The sequence below is a fragment of the Microcaecilia unicolor genome, chromosome 9, assembly GCF_901765095.1.
Source record: "Microcaecilia unicolor chromosome 9, aMicUni1.1, whole genome shotgun sequence".
NCBI lineage: Eukaryota > Metazoa > Chordata > Amphibia > Gymnophiona > Siphonopidae > Microcaecilia > Microcaecilia unicolor.
In genome coordinates, this window is record NC_044039.1 from 143043686 (window position 1) to 143069509 (window position 25824).

At 43.2% G+C, this 25824-nt stretch overlaps 1 protein-coding gene across 1 annotated transcript in view; it reads right to left on the minus strand.

Moving 5' to 3' along the window:
* Nucleotides 1–230: 230 nt before the first annotated feature.
* The window catches only part of HEATR4 (HEAT repeat containing 4), a 132802-nt gene continuing 107208 nt past the window's right edge, over nt 231–25824 (minus strand). Inside the window, exons 14-17 of the mRNA XM_030215365.1 lie at nt 24725–24800; nt 13479–13650; nt 1586–1650; nt 231–1034 (exon numbers count right to left, since the gene is read on the minus strand). Coding sequence (XP_030071225.1) covers nt 804–1034; nt 1586–1650; nt 13479–13650; nt 24725–24800 — 544 coding nt within the window. The 3' untranslated portion in view covers nt 231–803. The remainder of the gene's footprint in view (nt 1035–1585; nt 1651–13478; nt 13651–24724; nt 24801–25824) is intronic.

Genomic DNA, 25824 nt, shown 5'->3' on the forward strand with positions numbered 1-25824 from the left:
TGGGATGCCTCCAGGAACAAGTTTGGGAACCACTGTAATGTACCGAGCGCCAGTCCACACAACTGAATTTAGTCGCAAGCAGTTATGCCAAGTAAAACTTTGTGTAAATGCTGACACCTAAATTACACGCACATAGGTCTGAGAAACACCCAGGACCTGACCATTCCATGCCCCTTTTCAACTATACAACTTAAAATGTAAGCACATCCCATTATAGAATATGCTTAGACAGTTCTGCACATAAATTCTAATTAATGCCAATTCGTGTCTGTAATTAAGTAGCAATTATTGGCGCTGACTGGCTTGTTGACTAATTAATTAAAGTTGAATGTGTAAATCCAGAATACGACTGGATTTGCATGCACAACTTAGGTCACGTTATGTAGAATGCAGGAGATAATATGAATAGGTTATGGGATGGACCTAAAATGGATGAATCTGCACACTTCAGTTCTGTAGCGACGTCACTAACATTTCCATGCTGATTATTTGCGTAAATGATTAGAATAATGGCACATGCATGCCTAAAGGTCAAATTTATACCTAAGCGCTGTTATTTAAATATGCAAATTTTATGTGTGTATTTGACAGATATGCATACACGTCAGCGGGACTCACATGCGCGTAACTTATAGATTGCTATAAATTACATGTACCTAGGTGCTTGCCCTATAGTATGTATTTGGACTTGTTATGCCAGTGTTCTATAAAGGAAAGTGGGTCTGTCCTCATAGTGTTGAACTAGAAACAATATATAATGCCCATAACAAATTACATTCTATTAGAACTTTAGGCCTCCCCATCTAACTGGCCGAGTGTGGCCTCAGTATTGATATAGCTTTGCTTTTCTCCACTGTTCCAACAGTACGAGGTCTGTAATGTTGTTTCCTTGCCCTTAACGGTGAGGCTGAACGTTTTTCTTTTCTCCTGGAAATAGATTGACCACGGATGAACAACTTCTTAGAGAGATCCTGTGTTTCTGGTGCCGGTTGAGTTTCTTGTGTCCAGTGCCTTGAAGAACTTTCCAGAAGCTTCTAAATTAAACAAAGTTTGAAAAAGATAATGGATACATTCTGTACAAGATTGACAGAAAGCATATGTCCCATTTCATACTTATATGTTCAAACATAACCCCTCACCAATGTAATTGCAAGAGGCAAGAAATGGCACTCATAGAAAGTCCTTTTTCAAAGTCCTCCCTGAAAATGGACTAAAGAAGGACTAAACTGTTGCTGCCTCTGGAATGCTGGAGCGTGCATTATTCTGTAATACACTCATTTTAACAGTAGTGGAAAAAGCTGCCCATTCTAGTTCTGGATAATGGTCAGCAAAGGATGCTTATTCTATTATATGTTGGATAAGAAGAATGGAGTTGGGGTTATGACCCGGGAAAGGTACCTTATTTAGATGTCTATCTCTGCACAGAAAACTACACTGAGTGCTCCAGTTATACAGAAACAAATCTTGGTTTTTAACTGCAGGTCTGACCTTATTATCAGAACAGTATTGCTCTTTAGTCTAAATTAAATAGTCAAGAAATACTAAAAGAGAAATTCAAGTCAAAAACCTTCAACAACTTAACTACCTTTACGTCTGTTTTGTTGGTCCAACTGCTTGAGGATGTCCTTTTTCTATCACAATGACTTTCATCTAAATACATAAAAAAAAAAAAATATATATATATATAAAACTAAGAAAAAAATAGATGTCATCTTCAGATTATAATACAATGTCTTTCTTGAAGTATTTTAGTATATTCTTTATACTTCAATACAAATCTCAATAAGCCAATTAAAAAAATAAATTTGCACCCCCTCAGTAGCACAGTAGTATAGGCATATGGGGATTAGGGCTCTCTTATGCCTGGAATGAACTTGTGTGAGATTTAGTAAGTTTTTCCATCCCTGAATTTGAGGCTGACCAAATTTTGGCTGTGGCACCAAAACCAGCCTGAAATTCTAATTTGGTCATGTTTTAGTTTCAACCAAAAATGCAGAGGAGGAAAAGTAAGGTGGAAGGTATTTGGAAAACTATGGAAGATAGTAGGAAAATGATTTTAGAAACCATGTTTGCACTTAAACACTGATTTACATACATAAATGGGCACTTATAAAATTAGGGCATGCCTAAATGTATGTAGAGTGCAAGGCAGGGGCAGAGTTCTGATGGGATTACAATGTGTGTGTATATTTTATAAATTATGTGCTTGCATAATGCCCACACCCTGAATGTAGGTGCTTTTGCTGCTGGATTTGCATTACTTAAGAACATAAGAGTAGCCATACTGGGTCAGACCAATGGTCCATCTAGCCCAGTATCCTGTTTTCAAACAGTGGCCAAGCCAGGTCACAAGTACCTGGCAGAAACCCAAATTGTGGCAACACTCCATACTACAAATCCCAGGGTAAGCAGTTGCTTTCCATGTCTGTCTCAATAGCAGACTATGGACTTTTCCTCCAGGAATTTGTCCAAACCTTTTTTAAACCCAGATACACTAACCACTTTTACCACATCATCTGGCAAAGAGTTCCAGAGCGTAACTATTCATTGAGTAAAATAATATTTCCTCCTATTTGTGTTAAAAGTATTTCCATGTAACTTCTTCGAGTGTCCCCTAGTCTTTGTACTTTTGGAATGAGTGAAAAATCGATTTACATCTACTCGTTCTACACAACTCAGGATTTTGTAGAATTCTATCATATCTCCCCTCATCTGTCTCTTTTCCAAGCTGAAGAGCCCTAACCTCTTTAGCCTTTCCTCATATGAGAGGAGTTCCATCCCCTTTATCATTTTGGTTGCTGTTCTTTGAACCTTTTCTAATTCCACTATATCTTTTTTGAGATACGGTGACCAGAACTGAACACAATATTCAAGGTGCAGACACAAAGCGATACAAAGGAATTATAAGTATTGTTGGTCTTATTCATTATCCCTTTCCTAATAATTCCTAGCAGCCTGTTTGCTTTTTTTTGTCCACCACCACACGTTGAGCAGAAGGTTTCAATGTATTATCTACAAAGACACCCAGATTTTATTCTTGAGTGCTGACCCCCCCCCCCCCCCCCCAACGTGTGGACCCTAGCATCAGGTAACTATGATTCAGATTATTCTTTTCAATGTGCATCACCTTGTATTTGTCCACATTAAATTTCATCTGCCATTTGGATTCCCAGTCTTCCAATTTTCTAAATTCTTCCTGCAATATTTCACAGGCCGCATGTGTTTTAACAACCTTGAAAAGTTTTGTATCATCTGTAAATTTGATCACCTTGCTTGTCATTCCGATTTCCATATTATTTATAACTATGTTAAATCGCATTGATCCCAGTACAGATCCCTGTGGCACTCCACTGTTCACCCTCCTCCATTGAGAGAAATAACCATTTAACCCTATCCTCTATTTTCTGTCCAATAGCCAATTTCTAATCCACACCAGAACCTTGCCTCCAATAGGTGCCTATAGGGCTCATTTTTGAAGCACTTAGACCTACAACCTGGAACTTTTAAATGCTTTGAAAATACATCTCTATGTGTCTTTATAAAATAGCAGCAAAATAGGCACTTTTCTTCTTATTTAATGTAGGCACCTATCTTCTTATTTAACCCCTATCTGTCGCTGGCAGTAGTTACTATGAGTTGGTGTGATGGACTGAAATCTTCCTCACAGCATACATTCAGCTAAAAATTCACTGGATACGTAGCTGCTTTGCAGTGCTGATGAGAGGTGATTCTATTCCAAATAATACACACCCATATGGCAAATTTGATGACACTATATTCTGTCTTCTGCAGATGAGTAGAGGGCAGCATTCTCCAGTTCATATGGGCATGGAAACTGGTTTTATCCTTTCTAAATTGTTTGTCTCAGAATTGTTTCTCATTTACAGCTGCCCAACAAAAACTCTCTTGGGAGTATTGGTGTTTTCCATGTATAGAACCTGGGCAGACTACTGAAACTGAGCTGCTATTAGTGTTACTCCGTGCTTGTCATGCTGTAGATGCAAAGAACCTCCATAATGATCCTGCTCATGACATTTCTCCTGTAACTGTCTAGCTGTAAATATCATCTTCATGGTATCTCTACTGGTGTAAATGTCACATTAGCTCGCAGGAATGATTTCATTGGCACTCATATGCTATGGCAGTCTGCTGTTGACTATGCCAGAATTTTCTGGCATGGATAGCTAAACAATACTACAATAATTATTACAACATGCCTGATCACCTCTAAGCTTTAAGAAGTGAACAATGAATGTCTTTTAAGTTTCAACGCACTCCTTCCTGTGGGCATATGTGAAAATTAAGCTTAGGCAATCAAAGAGCCAGCTGGTAGCCACTGAGTTCAGCGAGTACTTTTCCCTATAAAAGCTGCTTGATTGCTTTCATCATTTTATACTGCAAAAGACATGATACCAGGTGTGTTGCATCAACACACACAGCAATTTCATGAAGTATAATGTGACCCAGGAAGACCTGTTGAATCAGTGTTGTAGCCAAGGGTGGGCTTGGGTGGGCCCAGGCCCACCCACTTTGGGTTCAGGCCCATCCAGTAGCAGCATACCTATGATGTGGCTGGCAGGGATCTCCAGGCCCCACTAGCTGAAAACTCCCAACAAGTGTCCCTCCTGCATACCTTGTAAGTAGCAGATCTTCGCCTGCAGTGAGCAGTGGCATACATATTGCTCGCACCGGCCCCACAGCCCTCCCTCTGATGCATTTCTGCCTAGGTGGAAACAGGAAGCTGCATCAGAGAGAAGGATGTGGGGCCAACATGAGCAGTGTGTATTAGTTGCTGCTCGCTGCTGGTGAAAATCTGCTATTTAAAAGGTATACGGGAGAGGGGGAATGTTTGAGAGACCATCCAGCTTATAATCGAACGAGAATAACGCCCAAGTTCCGACCTAAATCGGGAGATGGGCGTTCTTCTCACAAAAACAAATAAAGCGGTATAATCGAAAGCCGAACTTTGGACGCTTTCAACTGCACTCCGTCGCGGATGCGGACAAAGTTGACGGGGGCGTATCGAAGGCGTGTCGAAGGCGGAACTGGGGCGTGGTTATCGGGCGAACAGAGATGGGCGCCCTTCGCCGATAATGGAACAGTTTTGAGCTAGAATTTAGGACACTTTTCCTGGACCCTGTTTTTTGACGAATAAGGCCCCCAAAAGTGCCCTAAATGACCAGATGACCCCCAGAGGGAGTCGGGGATGACCTCCCCTGACTCCCCCAGTGGTCACTAACCCCCTCCCACCACAACAAATGATGTTTCACAACTTTTTACTTTCACCCTCAAATGTCATACCCTCCTCCCAAGCAGCAGTATGCAGGTCCCTGGAGCAGTTGTTAGGGGGTGCAGTGGACGTCAGGCAGGTGGACCCAGGCCCATCCCCCCCCCTACCTGTTACAATTGTGCTGCTTAATGCTACTAGTCGTCCAACCCCCCCAAACCCACTGTACCCACATGTAGGTGCCCCCCTTCACCTCTTAGGGCTATAGTAATGATGTAGACTTGTGGGCAGTGGGTTTTGAGGGGGATTTGGGGGGCTCAACACCCAAGGGAAGGGTGCTATGCACCTGGGAGCTCTTTTACCTTTTATTTGGTTTTTGTAAAAGTGCCCCCTAGGGTGCCCGGTTGGTGTCCTGCCATGTGAGGGGGACCAGTGCACTATGAATCCTGGCCCCTCCCACGAACAAATGCCTTGGATTTATTCGTTTTTGAGCTGGGCGATTTCATTTTCCATTATCGCTGAAAAGCAAAAACGCCCAGCTCACACCTTGACGAATAAAACATGGGCGTCTTTTTCTTTTAAAAAATACGATCCGCCCCGCCCCTTCACGGACCCGTTCTCGGAGATAAACGCCCATGGAGATAGGCGTTTCTGTTCCATTATGCCCCTCCATATGGCATGCAGGCGAGAGGAGAGACCAAATCACCTGTGGGACGGGGCGAGGTTCTTCTGCCCACCCATCTTGGGCCCAGGCCCACCCAAAATTGGGTGTCTGTCTACGCCCCTGTGTTGAATACTTCATGAAAATTTTCTGCCAATTTTTAATTTAGTCCATTTCTTGGATAATGCGAGGTTACTAGCAATTTAGAAAGGAATCATAAATTGATGTCTTTCATAAGTTTATTTTAATGTCATTCCATTTGTATTAGTTTCTATTTGGCGATTAAACTCTTTATGTATCTTGTTCTCCAGGAATGGCCTATTGGCCTAGACGTTTTACTGTGATCTGCATTGAACCATATAGGCGGATGCGGAATATAAGCATCATACTAATGTAATGCCTTTTGCTCTAATGATTTTGACAAGGTCTGTGATCAGAACAGATCCATCCTTTGTATGAACTGGTGCACTGATAAAGAAAAGCCTTCAGATGCCAGTCCCCACCCACCCACCCCCTGGGCACATTTCTCCAGGGTACAAGCCTCTTCCTGGGCTGAACAGAGGTTGGTATCTCTGGTGGTGAATTGCAAGGTAGCTATGAAGCAATGTGCCATTAGAATTTTCACTTAACTACATCCTCTGGCCTGATCTGTCTTACCCATATGCTATAATCTCATCTAACTATAATAGGCATGCTAAACATTTATCAATGCTCAAGCATGAAAATAGAATCTTAATGCAAAGACTGATTGAGAAACGGTTGCCCCGCACTGTTATTGCTGAGTTACAATCCACATCATCTCTTGCTTGCACAGATGCTGGTGGAGACTCCAGGTTAGCCATCAAATCTGCTTAAAGTAAAGCAATATGATCTGATGGTGGAAAAGCTGAAGTAGCTTATAAAGTATTTCCATCTGAGGTGATATAGTAGATATCTAGAAAAGTGCCAAGCAAAAACCTGCAGACACTGAAGATATCTGTACTCTACAAGTTACCTGTTTCAGAAACACGACATCAACATTTGGACTTGGAATTTTTCTTTTACTAGGAATTTGTTCAGGGCCCTTAGGTCTAGGATGGGATGCATCCCCCCCCCCCCCCCCCGTCTTCTTTTGCACAAGGAAGTACCTGGAATGGAATCCCCACCCTTCCTCCCCTGGTGGGATGTGCTCGACCACATGGGCCTTTAGAAGGGCTGAAAGTTCCTCTGCAAGTACTTATGCTGAGAGCTGAAGTGATGAGATCTTGGTGGGCAATTTAGTGGTCTTTGTCACCAATGCAGGACGTAACAGAGATGGACTATTTGAAGAACCCACCACTCAGGTTACGAGGGGCCACCTTTAGTGAAAAAATTTCAGCCTCCCCCAACTGGCAAGTCATCCGATATGGCCACTGGTACTGTGGCTATGATCTGCTGGAGCAAGTCAATAGCTCGCCCCTTGCTTCGACTGGGGAACTTCTGGGGCCTTAGGCACACACTGTTGACGTGAACGGGCATACTGGGGTTGAGCCTGTTGAGGCGAGCTACAGGAGGCACATACCTACGTCTCTGTGAGTAGTAGGCACCCCTCCTCAACTTGCTAGAAGACCTCCTAGAGGAGGAAGCATATGCAGAAAGTGTCCAGCAGGAGAGAGAATGGATGGTATCAGTATGTTTCTTGATGAGGTCAGCAACCTCCTCCACTTTCTCTCCAAAAAGGTTATCCTCCCGGCATGTGGCATCCGCCACTGCTGCTGAACTGCCGGCTCTGTCAGAGCCACACAGCCTTGAGTCAGTGCATTGCTATACTTTGGGCAGAGATCCTGGAAGCCACATCAAAAGTGCCTTAGGTGCCCCTGGTTTAAGAACTTACAACACACCTTCTGCCACTTGGCAAACTAACAAAACTATTCGGCCTGCTCCAGAGGGACAGTGTCTGCCAAATCTAGCAGCTCGTGTACCGAGTCTCACAAGTATACACTGGTGAACAGCTGGTAAGATTGAATTCAAGAGATAAGCATAGAGGCCTGAAACTGATGGACCAGAAACCCTGTCTGAGAATAGAGACCCCTGGGTCCGGGTTGAGAATGATTATGAGGAGCTGCCCTGTAATTTAATATAACAATTAAATCAGGGGAGACAAAAGCTTACAGCAACTAAAATAATAATTACTGGAAATTAAACTAATGTTACAATAACTGGAACTAGAAGCTAGAAATAACACATATTTCTAAAACAACAGCTGAGGCTAGCAGAATGATAAAGAACACAGAACTAGGCAGTGTCCCTGATCAGTAAATTTAATTATAGCCTGCTTTTGGGAAATCATAGCTTTGTCAGTGTTAAGTGACCAGAGATTAGTTGCATGACCAGAAAGTTGCAGGAGGAATAAACACATGAATTGGATAGATAAATATGGGTGGTGGTCAGACTTGTTGCTAGTAGGCTGGATGGACAACTGCTGACATATCCTGAACAATTTTGCATGATTCTGCTGAATTTTCATAAAAAAGATAATGATTAATGCTTTATGTGTGATGCTGATAACATGTGATTGGTTTCTGAAAATAATGATGATGTGGCATTGATTGCTCACCAATAAAAAGAAGAGGGCTGAAGTGTATCTCTGAGCTAGTATCCTGAGGACCCTTCACAATTCAGAAGGCCAAGGACCTGCTCCGCATTGGCCTTTGCTTATATATATATATTTATTTATTGTGTGTGTTTTTTATTTCTCTTGACCTGTCCGGGGTCAAGGATAAAGAACCGGTGGGTCCCCTACTTGGTGGGAGAGGGCATATGAAATTTCAGCTGGCCCTAAACGCTTTCAAAACATCTTACGCCCAAAAGCATCCAAGGTTCTAGTTTCCCTGCCCGGGGGTGCCAAAGCATAGTATCTAGATCTCTTGGCCCTTTTGAGGGTAGATTCAACCACCAGTGAATGATGAGGTTGCTGAGGCTTATCAAACCTAAGGGTACTCTGAATCCAGTACATGGTGTCAATTTTCTTGGGGAGTACCGGAACATACAGAGGGGACTCCCAATTCTGCACGAGAACATCTTGTAAGAGCTCAAGAAGCAGGTCCATCACAACCTCTCTTAGTCTAGGACCTTGAGCATCTTGGCCCTGGGCTTGTCTTCCGCCACCATTTCCTTAACAATAGAGGGAAAGGAAAGGCTCTCTCGAGGAGGGGTCCTGTAGAGGGGAGGGGTCAGATGTTATCCCATAAGTACTGAGGGTCATCAACTGACTCCCAAGAGCAAGCCTCATCAGTATCAGCCAAAATCTCCTCTGGAGAAGGCTGACACAGAGTCTGACTCAACCTAGAAGACCATGTTCCCAAGAAGAGCATAGAGGAGTCGGCCCTTGCATCAACACCGGCAAAGCTTCTTCCATCGATGAAGAGGGAGTGCCGGCTTGGGTGTCAGTCGACACTGGCGTCAGAGGCCTCACCTCAGGCTGAGGGCCAAGCAGGGCTGCAATTAAAGGCATGGCAGGTGCAAGCACCCTCGATGCTGATGCACTCTGCTGAATGAAGCCAGCCAGCAGTTCAGGGAACAAGGCTCAGATGCACTCATCTAGTGCCAACACCAGGAAAGGCTGGTGAGCTTAGAGACAGTCTGCAGAACTGCTGGGGTCGAGGTGGGAGGTTGGTCCTGGCTGCATAGAGCACCAGCACTTCTTGTATGGAAGGAGAGCAGTCTTCCCAGTGCCAACACTTCTCGGGTGCCAACTTCCTCGGCATCCCAGAGCTCCTGGCACCATGTGTCAAGAAGGATCTATGTCGATGCTTCTTGACCTTCACCTAAGCCGGTCATCAAGGCCCCTCTGTGGCAAAGAGGACGATGTTGAATCCTCCCATTGCCTCGGTGTCTGGTCTGAAAAAGGTCAGTCCTGGGGGCTCTGCACAACAGTTGGCGCCAAGGCAGGTAGAAACCTACTCAATGCATAACTGCTCCCAGTGTCTACAGGTCTAGCAGCCATACGGACCGATGCCCTCTATACCGATACAACACCCTATGCCGTTGATGACATCGAAGATTCAGACCGGGTACCAAATTTTAAGACACAGAACACAGTTGTAAGGACTATGATCAGGCCCCTAACTCTAAACACACCAAGAATGGATGTCTTTACCATAGATGGTCTTTATTGCACCAGGAACAGCACTTAAAGCCACTGAGAACCTTCGTGGACATGGAAGGAAAAACTTCCATGGCCAAATCAAATGACTTGATGCTGCCAAAAAAGGGGCAAAGCAGCAGAGAAAAAACAAAGGGAGAATGCTAAATGTGGCCTAATGACATGGAAAAAGAAAGGAAACTTAAAAGCAGGGAAAAATAACTACCAAAATAAGGGAAGGGAAAAGGAAGAACCTGAACACAGGAAACAAACAAGAAAAACATGGCAAAAAAAAGGTGCTGAAAAAGTACTCAAAGCTCTTTCCGAACCGGGCCTGTGAGGAGCAGAGAAAAATGGTGTCCACTCCCCACCATGGTAAAAAAAAAAGAACTACGGGTACCGTACTCTCATGGAGGGCAGGAGGCATTTGCGTGTGCGCAGTGGAGTGTGAGTTGCGCTCCACAAAGCTCTTACAAGCTGATTAGAAGTTCCGGACTGGGCAACACGGCTCGCATTTACCCACAGGTGAGAATAATAGATTTGTCTGTCTTCAAAGAACTACATGTACAAACACACAAAAGATTAAAAATGTATAAAGATCAAAAGACTATATGTAAAAGAAATTATATATTATAAAAAATAAATACACAGAGGATTATATCTGTACTAAGAAAAGGTAGGTGAGGAAACACAAAATCCAATAAAAGAAGACAAACCTCAATAAACATGGAATTAAAACCTGGTGAATTAAAACTGAGAAGCAGTGAAGGGAATGGACATTGCCCAGAAAACAAGGGAGCTAGAAAAAAGGGAATTAAGAAAACCTGTTTTACCATTAAATCTTAGCTGCCAAATTCTGGACAATTCATCAAGCTTCACTAAGTCCTTCTTCATTGTTATTCATACCATCAAGGGTGTCTACCCTATTGCAGGTTTTGGTATCATCCGCAAAAAAGGCAAACACCACACAGCCCTTCAGCAATATCACTTTCAAAAATGTTAAAAAGAACTGGCCCAAGAACCAAACTGTATGGCCAGAAAATTAACCTGAACCTATCACTTTGAGTTTTGGGAGTTATTGCCATTATTATATCTTGCTATTTTGCTCTTAGAAAAATTAGGTCTCTTTGGGCCGTGCTTGAAAATGATGCTCTACTGATTCATGCCCTTGTTATCAATTGTTTGAATTACTGGAATTTTCTGTATAATAATATGTATTTGACTACACTTAAAAGGGTGCAATTAGTACAGAATACTGCAGTGAGGCTCTCCATAATTCTTGATCGAATGAGCATATTACTCCACTACTTATGGCACATCACTAGCTACCTGTGGCATACATGATAAAAATTAAACTATTAGCACAGGCATTTAAAGTTATACATGTTGGCTAGCCAGTTTCACTATTCAAAGTTCTTATTCCACACATCTCTCTATCTCTTCTTCAATCTTGTGATAACAAACTGCTTGTAGTAATGTCTCCTTGTTGAGTTTGTCTTGATCCACACATGACTCAGCTTTTTACATTCTTGTTCCTTTACTTTAAAATGTTATTCTTAAATATCTCTGACTTGATTTAAGATAGGCCTTAAGGCCTACTTCTTATGGAAGGCCTTGGATGACTGAGAGGAATGAAGGGGCTTTGGGATGGGGTGAGGAGTAGGATGGTTGCATTATACTATATTATGTTTTTCTGCCTTTTTTTATTAGTATGTTTTTCCCTCTTTCCTTAATTGTTTTAGTTTTTGATATTCCAAACTACTTTGCTATTTTATGAGTTGTGGTATATAAAGATTGGTAATAGGCTTTGTAAGTCTAAGTGCTTTGAAAATATGCCTCCTGGAACCCAGACTAAAAAACATGATCAACAATCTGTTCTTCCACCAGCCAATCAACATAAACAGCCATTAGAACAGAGCAAGCTGAAAATGATATTCAGATGATCACAGCCTTTGCTTCATTTTTGTTTGTTTTATTTCAAAATAAAAAAAAAAAAGAGCAAACAAAAGGTTTTTTTTAATGGGTTGCCTCAGATCAAGGCCTTATCCCCTACTCCCTCTCTCTCCCATAGTTGTTGCCACAACCATATTTCAAAATCCCCCCCAGGCTCTTATCCCAGATATAAGTTTAAAGGCAGTACAACTGTTCCACAGTTGCTCCTAACCTGCCTCTGCTGGTTTTAAAAATGGCTTATTGTGGAGATAGCATGGTGCTAAGCCAAGACCTTTTATGAGCAAGTGCAATGCCACAGAACTAGCTGCACCTGCTAATATTTTAGAAATTAAACAAAACTCAACAGAATAGTTCATCTTAAAATGAAAAAGTTCACAGTTCAACTTTATTTAATATATCGCAAATAAAATAATTACCAAAGTGGTGTACAAATAAAAAAAAAGTAATTGAGTAGAATTTGGGAGGGAGGGAGGGGGAGAAGAAACACAAGGAAGCCTAGGGGACAATTATAGAGGAGGTAGTAGAATATTACCATTTATCTAATATAACATAAGATTCAAAAGGTGGGAGGGGATTGAAAAGCAGGACAGTGAAGGGTACAAACATGCTGCAGTAGCATGATGGTGGACATATTAGGGGTCATATGGGTTCAGAAAGAAATGCTTTTGAGATGAAATAGGCTTTTAGTAGGGCTGAACCTAAGTAATGACTTCCTTTCATAAATCAAATGGAGTACTATTCCAAAGGGTAGGAGAGATAACAGAGAAAGAGAATGTTCTAGTGGACTATGAACAAATTTGAAGATGAGTAGATATGGTGAGATGTTGTTGTGATGAACGTAGAGTACATGTTGGAGAGTATGGAATGAGATGTTTTAAAGGGGGAAGAGAAGAACACCAAAAAGTGGGAAATGGACAGAAGCCCAACAGGCCATGGGATAAACAAACAAACTTTAATGGAAGGATGCTTGTATAGCTGCAATGCAAAGGACTCTGTGATACAAGAGACTCGACATGGTACTGCGTTTCGGCACTGATGTGCCTGCCTCAGGAGTCTTAGAAATACTGGTCCTATAAAAAGAACTGTTCAGCTGCATAAAAAGATATCTGGAGGTCTTGGAAAAGACTGTGCATGAATGATAATACACTTTTCAAACCAGTACAGCAGTAGAACGCTAAATAATGCGATAAAAGATGTAACATAAGAGCTTGCACTGCAGTTTGTGTGAGTTTGCTACATATACATTTCCCACTTTTTGGTGTTCTGCTATTGCTTCGTGGGACTTTTGTGTTCAGTTATCCTTGGTTTGAAGGGGAAGAACGGCATACCTCAATGAAGAATTTGAAAAATTAGGGTAATGATTTTTGAAGATAATCTGATATTACACTGGCAACCATTGCTCAGAATGAAGAAGAGGCGCGACACTGGCCTATTTCTTGGCTCAGTGTATTAATTTAACAAGAAACCACCTCATGATGGGTTATGGTGCAAAGTGATCCTGACATAATAGCAAACCAACTCCACATACACATTACCAGAGAAAGCAGCATCAAGGAGTCCTGCCAGGTCCTTGTATCCCTCTATTCTGTCTTCAATATCTTGTTCCTTGAAAATAATTCTCTTTGGTTGTTCACGTCCATCTTCTACAATCTCTTCCAGCTTCAGCACTCTGGCAATCACATCATCCTTCTGACACAGCACAGAAAGCTGTAACAAAGCAGCAGCAATCCACATAAGTGTGTACATAAAGATTTGGTACTGACTTTGAAGTTCTACTCCCTGGGGTCTATGCAATAAAACACATGAAATGCCAAATTTGAGGACAGATCTCAAAACAGCATAACAGGTATGTTAAAAAGTCATTTAACAAGAAATGCAAAAAGATTTGGTAAGGTTGTGGTAAAAAGAACGTCAGATATAGTGTACTCATACTATTACAAAAACCCAAAGGTGCATCAGCTAAATAATCTGAGCATGCTACTTACTGAAGGTATTAATGAAATCACAGCATCTGTTGACTATACTGTGATTCAATCTCCCTTAAACTACTGTGATGGTTTCTATCTAATATTCAACCAAAATGGTACAGTGGTGACAAACCAAAGGAGGAAAGAAAACAGCCAAGAATTCCAAACATGCAATTTGAAATTGATTCAATAAATTAGATCTAGTAATACATATAATTCAAAACAATACTCAAAAGAGTTTCTCATAGTAAAACATTTCACAATACGGAGATGAATGAAGCAGTTTTCCACTCTAAAAAATAGTCTATACGGCCCAAATATAATCTCTGACTGATGATGTCGACTTCCACATGATGTTGTGTTACAAGGCAACCAAAATCATGCTGTTAGGAAGGAGTGGCCTAATGGTTAGTGCAGTGGGCTTTGATCCTGGCAACATGGTGCATAAGGAGAGGGATGACCAGCAGGAAACAAAAGGTGATAGTGCCCTTGTATAAGACTCTGGTGAGTCAGTTCAGAGGGCTGCTACAAAATTAGTAAGAGGTCTCTGTTGTAAAACATATAGGGACAGGTTTAGGAACCTCAACATGTATAAGCTGGAAGAGAGGCGAGAAAGAGGAGATACGATAGAGACGTTTAAATACCTCAATGGTGTAAATATACAGGAGGCGAGCCTTTTTCAAATGAAGGACAGAGAAAGTACCTGCATATAACAAAGTAACGTGGAGGGGCATAATCGAACGTCGCCAGCCAAATAGATCGCCGGCGATCTATGTTGGCAGCAGCGCTACAGCTGGCCGGAACTGTATTATCGAAAAAGATGGCCGTCATCTTTTTTTTCGATAATACGGTTTAGCCCAGCCAAATACCTTGGAGTTCGCCGGGTTTGTTTTTCAGTGATAATGGAAAAAAATGCCGGCCATCTCCAACCTGGCGAAATCCAAGGCATTTGGTTGTGGGAGGAGCCAGCATTTGTAGCGCACTGGTCCCCCTGACATGCCAGGACACCAGCTGGGCACCCTAGGGGTCAGTGCGGTGGACTTCAGAAAAACCTCCCACATGCATAGCTCCCTTACTTTGGGTGCTGAGCCCCCCAAACCCCCCCCCCAAAAAAAAAAACCCACTACCCACACATGTACAACGCTGCCAAAGCTCTTAGGGGTGAAGGGGGCAACTACATGTGGGTACAGTGGGTTTTGGAGGACTTCCATTACCAGCACAAGTGTTACAGGTAGGGGGGGATGGGCCTGGGTCCGCCTGCCTTAAGTGCACTGCGGTACCCACTAAAAGTGCTCCAGGGACCTGCATACACGCAGGCCTCTAGGACTTGTTGCTGTCGTATAACCTTGGCACACCAGTTGACTAATCTCTTTGAAAAAGTCCTTTATTTGAATAAGCATGTTTACTCACAGTTAACTGCAGATCAGATGTTGTGCCCCACTGGCAAAGAGTCTCCCTGGTACTGAGATTAGCAGTAGGTCAGAGCTGGCAGAATGTTGTACAATGCCCTCTTTCAGCCACATTCAAGGTAATAACGTTCTCTAACGTGGGTGACACATGAAAGGCATCTAAAACTGGCTTACAAAAATGGCCACTACCTCATGGACTACCGGAAACAAAACAGGGCACACTCTAATCCAGTTAGCAGGGGGGGAAAGCACCATGGGAGTACAGCACAGTACCCTACACCCACCACAATGCATTGCTGATATGACTCTGCAGGGCACCTAACAGAAAAGGTGTCACACTCACCCGAGAGCCACATCGCAACCAGGGAAAGGCTGTCGGAGGATACAACACATTCTGCTGTCATGGAGGTGGGTACGGCATTTAAGGCTGGCATACAGGCTGGCAAAAAAGGTTTTTAGTTTTATTTGTTTAGTATGGGAGGGGGTTGGTGACCACTGGGGGAGTATGGGGAGGTCATCCCCCATTCCCTCCAGTGATCATCTGGTCATTTGGGGCACCTTTTTGAGGCTTGGTCATGAAAATAAAAGGACCAAGTAAACCCGGCGATATACTGCTTATCGCCGTTTTTTTCCCATTATCGCCAAAAGCCGGCCATCTGATAGCCACACCCATGCCTGCCCATGTCCCGCCTTTGCTTCGCCGACACGCCCCTTTGAACTTTGGCCGGCGATGGGAAAGCGGCGATGTTGTGTTGCCAAAAAAGCGGCTTTCGATTATACCGATTTGGCCGCTTTTCCGAGATTGCCGGCCATCTTCCGTTTTATGGCGGAAAATGGCCGGCGATCACTTTCGAAAATGAGCTGGATAGTAACATAGTAGATGACGGCAGAAAAAGACCTGCACGGTCCATCCAGCCTGCCCAACAAGATAAACTCATATGTGCTACTTTTCGTGTATACCTTACCTTGATTTGTATCTGTCATTTTCAGGGCACAGACCGTATAAGTCTGCCCAGCACTATCCCTGCCTCCCAACCACCAGCCCCACTTCCCACCATCGGCTCTGGCACAGACCGTATAAGTCTGCCCAGCACTATCCCCGCCTCCCAACCACCAGCCCCATCTCCCACCACCGGCTATGCCACCCAATCTCAGCTAAGCTTCTCAGGATCCATTCCCTCGGAACAGGATTCCTTTATGTTTATCACACGCATGTTTGAATTCCGTTACCGTTTTCCTCTCCACCACCTCCTGCGGGAGGGCATTCCAAGCATCCACCACTCTCTCCATGAAAAAAATACTTCCTGACATTTTTCTTGAGTCTGCCCCCCTTCAATCTCATTTCATGCCCTCTAGTTCTACCTCCTTCCCATCTCCGGAAAAGGTTCGTTTGCGGATTAATACCTTTCAAAAATTTGAACGTCTGTATCATATCACCCCTGTTTCTCCTTTCCTCCAGGGTATACATGTTCAGGTCAGCAAGTCTCTCCTCATACGTCTTGTAACGCAAATCCCATACCATTCTCGTACCTTTTCTTTGCACCGCTTCAATTCTTTTTACATCCTTAGCAAGATACGGCCTCCAGAACTGAACACAATACTCCAGGTGGGGCCTCACCAACAACTTATACAGGGGCATTAAATCCTCTTCTCTTCTGCTGGTCACTCCCCTCTCTATACAGCCTAGCAACCTTATACTTACGGCCACCACCTTGTCACACTGTTTCGTCACCTTCAGATCCTCAGATACTATCACCCCAAGATCCCTCTCCCCTTCGGTACCTATCAGACTTTCACCACCTAACACATACTTCTCCCGTGGATTTCTACTTCCTAAGTGCATCACTTTGCATTTCTTCGCATTGAATTTTAATTGCCAAACCTTAGACCATTCTTCTAGCTTCCGCACATCCTTTTTCATGTTTTCCACTCCCTCCCGGGTGTCCACTCTGTTACAAATCTTTGTATCATCCGCAAAAAGGCAAAGTTTACCTTCTAACCATTCAGCAATGTCACTCACAAATATATTGAACAGAATTGGTCCCAGCACCGATCCCTGAGGCACTCCACTACTCACCTTTCCCTCCTCCAAGCGAATTCCATTCACCACCACCCGCTGGCGTCTGTCCGTCAACCAGTTCCTAATCCAGTTCACCACTTCGGGTCCTATTTTCAGCCCATCCAGTTTATTCAAGAGCCTCCTGTGGGGAACTGTGTCAAAAGCTTTGCTGAAATCTAGGTAGATTATGTCTATAGCACATCCCTGATTTAATTCTCCAGTCACCCCAGTCAAAGAATTCAATGAGATTCGTTTGGCATGATTTCCCTTTGGTGAAACCATGTTGTCTTGGATCTTGCAACTTATTGGCTTCCAGGAAATTCACTATCCTTTCCTTCAGCATCGCTTCCATTACTTTTCCAATAATTGAAGCGAGGCTTACCGGCCTGTAGTTTCCAGCGTCTTCCCTATCACCACTTTTGTGAAGAGGGACCACATCCGCCATTCTCCAATCCCATGGAACCGCTCCTGTTTCCAATGATTTATTAAACAAATCTTTAAGAGGACCTGCCAGAACCTCTCTGAGCTCCTTTAATATCTTGGGGTGGATCCCGTCCGGTCCCACGGCTTTGTCCACCTTTAGCTTTTCAAGTTGTTTATACACATTCTCTTCCGTGAACGGTGCTATATCTACTCCATTTTCATTTGCACTTTTGCCAGTCCATTGTGGTCCTTCTCCAGGATTTTCTTCTGTGAAAACAGAACAAAAGTATCTATTTAGCAAATTTGCTTTTTCTTCATCATTATCTACATAGCGGTTCGCAGCATCTTTCAGTCTCACAATTCCCTTTTTTGTCTTCCTCCTTTCACTAATATACCTGAAGAAATTTTTGTCACCCCTCCTTACATTTCTAGCCATTTTTTCTTTCGCCAGACATATCTCTCTCTTGGCTTCTTTCAGTTTCCTCTGGTCTTCCTCTCTGTGTTTGGCTTCTTGAGTTTTTGTGTATTTCAGGAACGCCAACTCTTTAGCCTTTATTTTCTCGGCCACTTACTTGGAGAACCATATCGGTTTCCTTTTTCTCTTGCTTTTATTTACTCTCCTTACATAAATGCTTGTGGCTCTATTTATAGCTTCTTTCAGCCTGGACCACTGTCCTTCTACTTCTTGTTCGTTCTCCCAGCCCATCAGCTCCTTCCTCAGGTATTCCCCCGTTTTACTAAAATCAGCACACTTGAAATCTAAGACTGAGATTTGAGTGGCCACCCTCCACTTCAGCCGTCATATCGAACCAAACCGTTTGATGGTCACTGCCGCCCAGGTGGGCACCCACTCGGACATTTTACACACTATCCCCATTTGTGAGCACCAGATCCAGCGTCACTCCCTCCCTCGTGGGTTCCGTCACCATTTGTCTGAGCAGAGCACTTTGAAAAGCATCCACTATCTCTCTACTTCTTTCCGATTCTGCAGACGGAACCTTCCAATCTACATCCGGCAGATTGAAATCTCCCATCAACAGAACCTCTCTCTTCTTTCCCAATTTTTGAATATCTGCAATCAGATCTTTATCTAGTTCCTCTAATTGTGTCGGGGGTCTGTAGACAACACCCACGTGGACAGAGGCTCTATCCCCTCTTTTTAAGGTGATCCATATTGCTTCTTCCTTTCCCCAGGTCCCTGTCATTTCAGTCGCCGTGATATCATTCCTCACATACAGAGCTACTCCTCCACCTTTACGACCCTCTCTATCCTTCCTAAATAGATTATAGCCTGATATGTTTGCATCCCATTCATGGGAACCATTGAACCACGTCTCCGTGACTGCAACAACATCTAAGTCTGCCTCCAACATCAGGGCTTGAAGGTCACGAACTTTATTGCTTAGACTGCGAGCATTTGTGGTCATCGCTTTCCATCTACATTTCCTGGTATGTGTTTCAACATTAGTGATTTGGGGGGTTCTTTTCTCTTTGTATAATGTATACAGCATTGTGTACGTCTAGTAGCATTATAGAAATAATTAGTAGTTGTTCCAAAATCAATAGTGCCAATAGCTTAATCAATCCAAAATCTTTCCATATAGTCAATACTGTTCAAAGGTAGACCTGCATATTAGTTGTCAATGAGGGGTAACTTCAATAATTTGATATCAGTCTTTCACATTGCTGTTGAGGAATCTTAGTCCAATCTTCTATGCAGAACTGCTTTAATCCAGACTCATTTGTAGGTTTTCATGCATGAACTGCTTATTTCAGGTCCTGCCATGATATCTCTATTGAGTTCAAGTCAGGACTTTGACTATGCCAGTCTAAAACTTTAATTTTGTTTTTCCTCAGTCATCCAGATGTAGACTTGCTTTTGTGTTTTGGACCACAGTCTTGTAGCATAACTCAATTACGCTTCAGTTTCAGCTCAGATGACTGGACATTATCCTTAAGAATTTTCTGGTACAGTACATAACTCCTGGTTCTTTTAATAATGGCAAGTTTTCCAGATCCTGAGGCATCAAAGCATCCTCACGCCATCACACTACCACCATCATATTTTATTGTTGGTATGATGCTCTGTACTGGCTGTGTGCTTTTGGCTTTTCTATTCTTTGACCACAGAAATAATTAGGCAGAAATCGGAAAGAGAAAATGTCTTTTATTACTCACCAGAACATGATCAGATATCAGTAGCAAGTTGTTGAAAATAATAGCAAACTTACAAAATCTAACATCAGTAGCTTTGGCAATTATAAAAAGTCGGGCTAATTATATAAAGAATGGCTAAAAAGAGAAAAAGGAGGAAGGAAAGTTTACTCCTCACTGTCATACAAAGGTCACAGAGATGAGAGAAAGAAAGGAAGAAAGATTCTTAGCTGCAAAGAATTAGTTCTTACAGGGGGGGGGGAGGAGTACACCCCCCCTTGGGAAAAAGGCTGTGGAAAGGATATGAAGCTCTCTTGCTAGCCAGGCTATTTTCAGAGTCTCTTTAGATGAGCAGTTCTTATATACCCTTCCCATCACAAAGGACCACCTCATATATCACCCAATCAGCAATCCTGCAAGTACATAGGAGACCTGTGATAGGCCCTTAGGGTCCTTGACACACCTCTGCTCAGTAAATTATATTTGTAACAAACACTTGGGATATCATGACAACGGGGGGGGGGGGGGGGGGTCAAAGTTTGTTTGTAACAAGACAGTTGGTTGGGATGTCATGGCAATGGTCTTGTCAGTTTGTTGTCAGCCACAAATTCCTGTCTTGCCACTATCAGTGGAAAGTCACAGAAACATACAGAAATAAGCAGACCCAAAAGAAAAGACCAGAAAATTCCAGAACAGTTTTTACTGTGGAATGCTGTATTTGCTTTACACCAGACATAATGGGACCTGTGTTACACAAAGCATTGCACTGACTTGTTTGTCCATAGAACATTATCCCAAAAAGTTTGAAGATCATCCAGGTGTGTTTTTACAAATCTGAAATAAGCATTGATGTTACTCTTGGAGAGCAGCGGTTTCCCCTTGCTACCCTCCCATGAATTCCATTTTGTGGAGTCATGGACACTGACCTTAGCTGAGGCTCAAGACCTTAGCTCAGGCTACAGTTCTTTAGATATTTTGGGATATTTTGTGACCTCCCAGATGAGCTGTTGTTGTGCCCTTAGTGTAATTTTGGCAGGCTGGCTACTCCTGGAAAGATTCAATACTGTTTCAAGTCTTCAATTGAGAAGACTTCTCTATTTGGAGATAATGGCTCTCACTGTGGTTCAATGGAGTCCCAGAGATTTAGAAATGGCTTTGTAACTCTTTCCAGACTGATATATTTTTCTCATCTCTTTTGAAATCTCCTTTGACCATGGCATAGCATTCTTGTAGAAACTTTGTGGTGACTACTTCACTCTCATGGTAAGGTTCAATATATAGTGAGGCTTAGATTCAACAAGGCTGGTGCACTCAATGTGTTCAGTCACCTGAATCTAGTTATCAAATTTGGCCAGTTGGCTGACTGAATAACTAAGGGGGCAGTTACTTTTTCACATGGGTACTATGGGTGTTGGATAACTTCGTTCCCTAATTAAATGTAATTTCATTTTTCATTTACTACCAATGAAGTAATCATTTAAAAACTGTGTTTACCTAGGTTCCCTTTGTCTAATATTACATTTTGTTTAAAGATTCATAAGTACATTAGTATTGCCACACTGAGACAGACCAAAGGTCCATCAAGCCTAGCATCCTGTTTCCAACAGTGGCCAATCCAGGTCACAAATACCTGGCAAGATCCCGAAAAAGTTCAATACATTTTATGCTGCTTATCCCAGAAATAGCAGTGAATTTTCCACAAGTCAATTTAATAATGGTCTATGGACTTTTCCTTTAGGAAGCTGTCCAGACCTTTTTAAAACCCAGCTAAGCTAACCACCTTCACCACATTCTCTAGCAACGAATTCCAGAGTTTAATTACACGTCGAGAGAAGAACATTTTTCTTTGATTCGTATTAAAGTTACTACTTTGTAGCTTCATCGCATGCCCCCTAGTCTTAGTATGTTTGGAAAGAGTAAACAAATTATTCACATCTGCCCGTTCCACTACTCTCATTATTTTATAGACCTCTATCATATCTCCCTTCAGCCATCTTTTCTCCAAGCTGAAGAGCACTAAACGACTACTGCTACTATTTGACATTTCTAAAGCGCTACTAGGGTTACGCAGCGCTGTACAATATAACATAGAAGGACAGTCCCTGCTCTGAGAGCGTACAATCTAATGGACAAATGTACAGACAATCAAGTAGTGGCAGTCAAATTGGGGCAGTCTAGGTTCCTTGAGAGGTATCAGGTTAGGTGCCGAAGGCAACATTGAAGAGGTGGGCTTTGAGCAAGGATTTGAAGATGGGTAGGGAGGGGGCTTGTCGTAGGGCCTCAGGAAGTTGATTCCACGCATAGGGTGAGGCGAGGCAGAATGGGCGGAGCCTGGAGTTGGCGGTGGTGGAGAAGGGTACTGAAAGGAGTGATTTGTCTTGAGAGCGGAGGTTACGGGTACGAACGTAAGGGGAGATGAGGGTAGAGAGGTAAGGAGGGGCTGCAGACTGAGTGCATTTGTAGGTGAGAAGGAGAAACTTGAACTGTATGCGGTATCTGATCGGAAGCCAGTGAAGCGACCTGAGGAGAGGGGTGATCTGAGTATATCGGTTCAGGCGGAATATAAGACGTGCAGCAGAGTTCTGAATGGATTGAAGGGGGGATAGATGGCTAAGTGGGAGGCCAGTGAGGAGAAGGTTGCAGTAGTCAAGGCGAGAGGTAATGAGGGCATGGATGAGAGTTCGGGTGGTGTGTTCAGAGAGGAAAGGGCGAATTTTGCTGATGTTAAAGAGGAAAAAGCGACAGGTCTTGGCTGCCTGCTGGATATGCGCTGAGAATGAGAGGGAGGAGTTGAAGATGACTCCGAGGTTGCGGGCAGATGAGACGGGGAGGATGAGGGTGTTATCAACTGAGATCGAGAGAAGAGGAAGGGGAGAGGTGGGCTTTGGTGGAAAGACGATAAGCTCGGTCTTGGACATGTTCAGTTTCAGGTGGCGGTTGGACATCCATGCAGCAATGTCGGACAAGCAGGCCGATACCTTGGTCTGGGTCTCCACGGTGATGTCTGGTGTGGAGAGATACAACTGGGTGTCATCAGCATAAAGATGATAGTGGAAACCATGAGATGAGATCAGTGAGCCCAGGGAAGAGGTGTAGATTGAAAAAAGAAGGGGTCCAAGGACAGATCCCTGGGGAACTCCTACAGAGAGCGGGATGGGGGTGGAGGAAGAACCATGAGAGTGTACTCTGAAGGTGCGGTGAGAGAAATAGGAGGAGAACCAGGAGAGGACAGAGCCCTAGAACTCAAATGAGGACAGTGTGGCAAGAAGTAAATCATGATTGACAGTGTCAAACGCGGCGGATAGATCAAGGAGGATAAGGATGGAGTAGTGGCCTCTCGATTTGGCAAGGAACAGGTCATTACAGACTTTAGAGAGTGCTGTTTCTGTCGAGTGTAGAGGGCGAAAACCGGATTGAAGTGGATCGAGGATGGCCTGAGAGGAGAGGAAATCAAGGCAGCGGCTGTGAACGGCGCGCTCAAGTAGTTTGGAGAGGAAGGGTAGGAGGGAGATGGGGCGGTAGTTGGAGGGACAGGTAGGGTCAAGTGATGGTTTTTTGAGGAGAGGTGTGACTACGGTGTGCTTGAAGGTGTCAGGGACAGTTGCAGTGGAGAGAGAGAGATTGAGGATATGACAGATGGAGGGGGTGACAGTATGAGAGATGGTGTTAAGTAAGTTGGTGGGGATCGGATCAGAGGAACAAGTTGTGCATTTTGAGGAGGAAAGAAGGCGGGCAGTTTCCTCCTCGGAGATATCAGGAAAGGAGGAGAAAGAGTTGGTTGGTTGGTTGGTTGGTTGATGGAGAGGGTTGAAGAGAGAAGAGGAGGAGGTGGCTTCAGCCTTTCCTCATAGGGAAGTTGTCCCATCCCCCTTATCATTTTCATCACCCTTCTCTGTACCTTTTCTAATTCCACTATATCTATTTTGAGATGCGGTGACCAGAATTGAACACAATATTCAAGGTGCAGTTGCACCATGGACCAATACAAAGGCATTATAACGTCCTCACTTTTGTTTTCCATTCCTTTCCTAATAATATCTAACATTCTATTTGCTTTCTTAGCCGCCGCAGCACACTGAGCAGAGGTTTTCAACGTATCATCAACAACGACGCCGGGATCCCTTTCTTGGTCGGTGACTCCTAATGTGGCACCTTGCATTACATAGCTATAGTTCGGGTTCCTCATTCCCACATGCATCACTTTGCACTTGCTCACATTAAACGTCACCTGCCATTTAGATGCCCAGTCTCCCAGTCTCCTAAGGTCCTCTTATAATTTTTCACAATCCTCTTGCGATTTAACAACTTTGAATAACTTTGTGTCGTCAGCAAATTTAATTACCTCACTACTTACTCCCATCTCTAGATCATTTATAAATATGTTAAAAAGCAGCGGTCCCAGCATAGACCCCTGGGGAAGCCCACTATCTACCCTTCTCCATTGCGAATACTGACCATTTAACCCTACTCTCTGTTTTCTATCCTTTAACCAGTTTTTAATCCACAATAGTGTTACATATATGCAATAGTAGGGGAAATCAGTAGGGAGCAAAAGCTTTTTCACATCAATGAACACTGCAAGTGGCAAGGTCATAAAAGAGCAGGGTTCCTTTTTCATTTCAAAAAAAGATTTCCCCCATTTGTGCCCTGTGATCTAATCTCCCAATTCAGATCAAAAGTTTTTTTGGGCTACTCCAACCTCGCTAAGTTTAACTGGGTGTGCCCTCCTGAATTGCAATAAAATAATTCTACCCCATGTAACCTTTTACCTTCTTTTGCATCTCCTGAGACAATTCATTCTCCAAAGGGACAGAGGTGAGAACCCCCAATGCTTGGCTCACCTCCCTAAAGCAGAGGCAACAGGAAACAGGTTATTTATAGTAGGTGTCACAATAACAACAAACATTTGTAGACTTCTTTTTGTAACAGCTGAACTCAGTTCAAAATATTTTTTTAAATAATACATCAATATGGCACTCAGTTTCAAAGCAGATGGATGTCTCAAAATGCCCCCCAAAAGGTCCATCTGCCAAAACCATCCAAATCGCAATTTTTAAAAGGCAGAATTTGGACGTCCTACAATGCCATTTCTCCAAACAGCAAAGGAGCATGTTATGGGTGTGTTTAGGGCGGGACTATGGAGGGCCCATATTTAGGATGTCCAACAACGATAATCAAATGGGAAGAAATGTCCAAGGCAAAAAAGAACGACATCCTATGATTCCCTGATGGAGTAACTGACCACTGAAGGTATTAAGGAATGACCCCTCATTAATCTCCCAGTAGTTAGTGTCCCCTTCCCTCACCCCTGAAAGTGACACTAAGCTCCCTGATAATATCAGGTATTATGGCCATGTGCTATGGACTATAAACCAGAGGACCCAAGTTCAAATCCCACTAAAACTCCCCCCCCCCTTTTTTTTTAAACCTTTAAATTGTGAGCCTGAGACTATTGAGGCAGTGCACATTCAGGTACAGTAGATATTTCCCTGTCTCTGGAGGGCTCACCATTTAAAATAACAGAGTTGCCGTGGAATATGAAACTGAGTGCCTTGGATTAAAGTCCACTGCATTGACTACTAGGTGACCTCTCTGCTCTGCAGGGATATTTGTATGGCAATTTTTGTACAATGCTGCCAGAGAAACCTCCATGACCCTGGATTTTTGGTGTTCATAATTTGGATGTTTATTTTGGAAAAATGGCTGTTCATCTTGGATGTTCTCAAGTACAGTGCACTCCGTTTAAGTGCACGTCAGATAAGTGCATGCTCTGTTTAACTGTATGCTGTACTTCGGTTCCGTTTTTGGCACCATCAATTTCTATGGGGACAAACTTTGGTTTAGCGCACCACTGATAAGTGCAAGATTC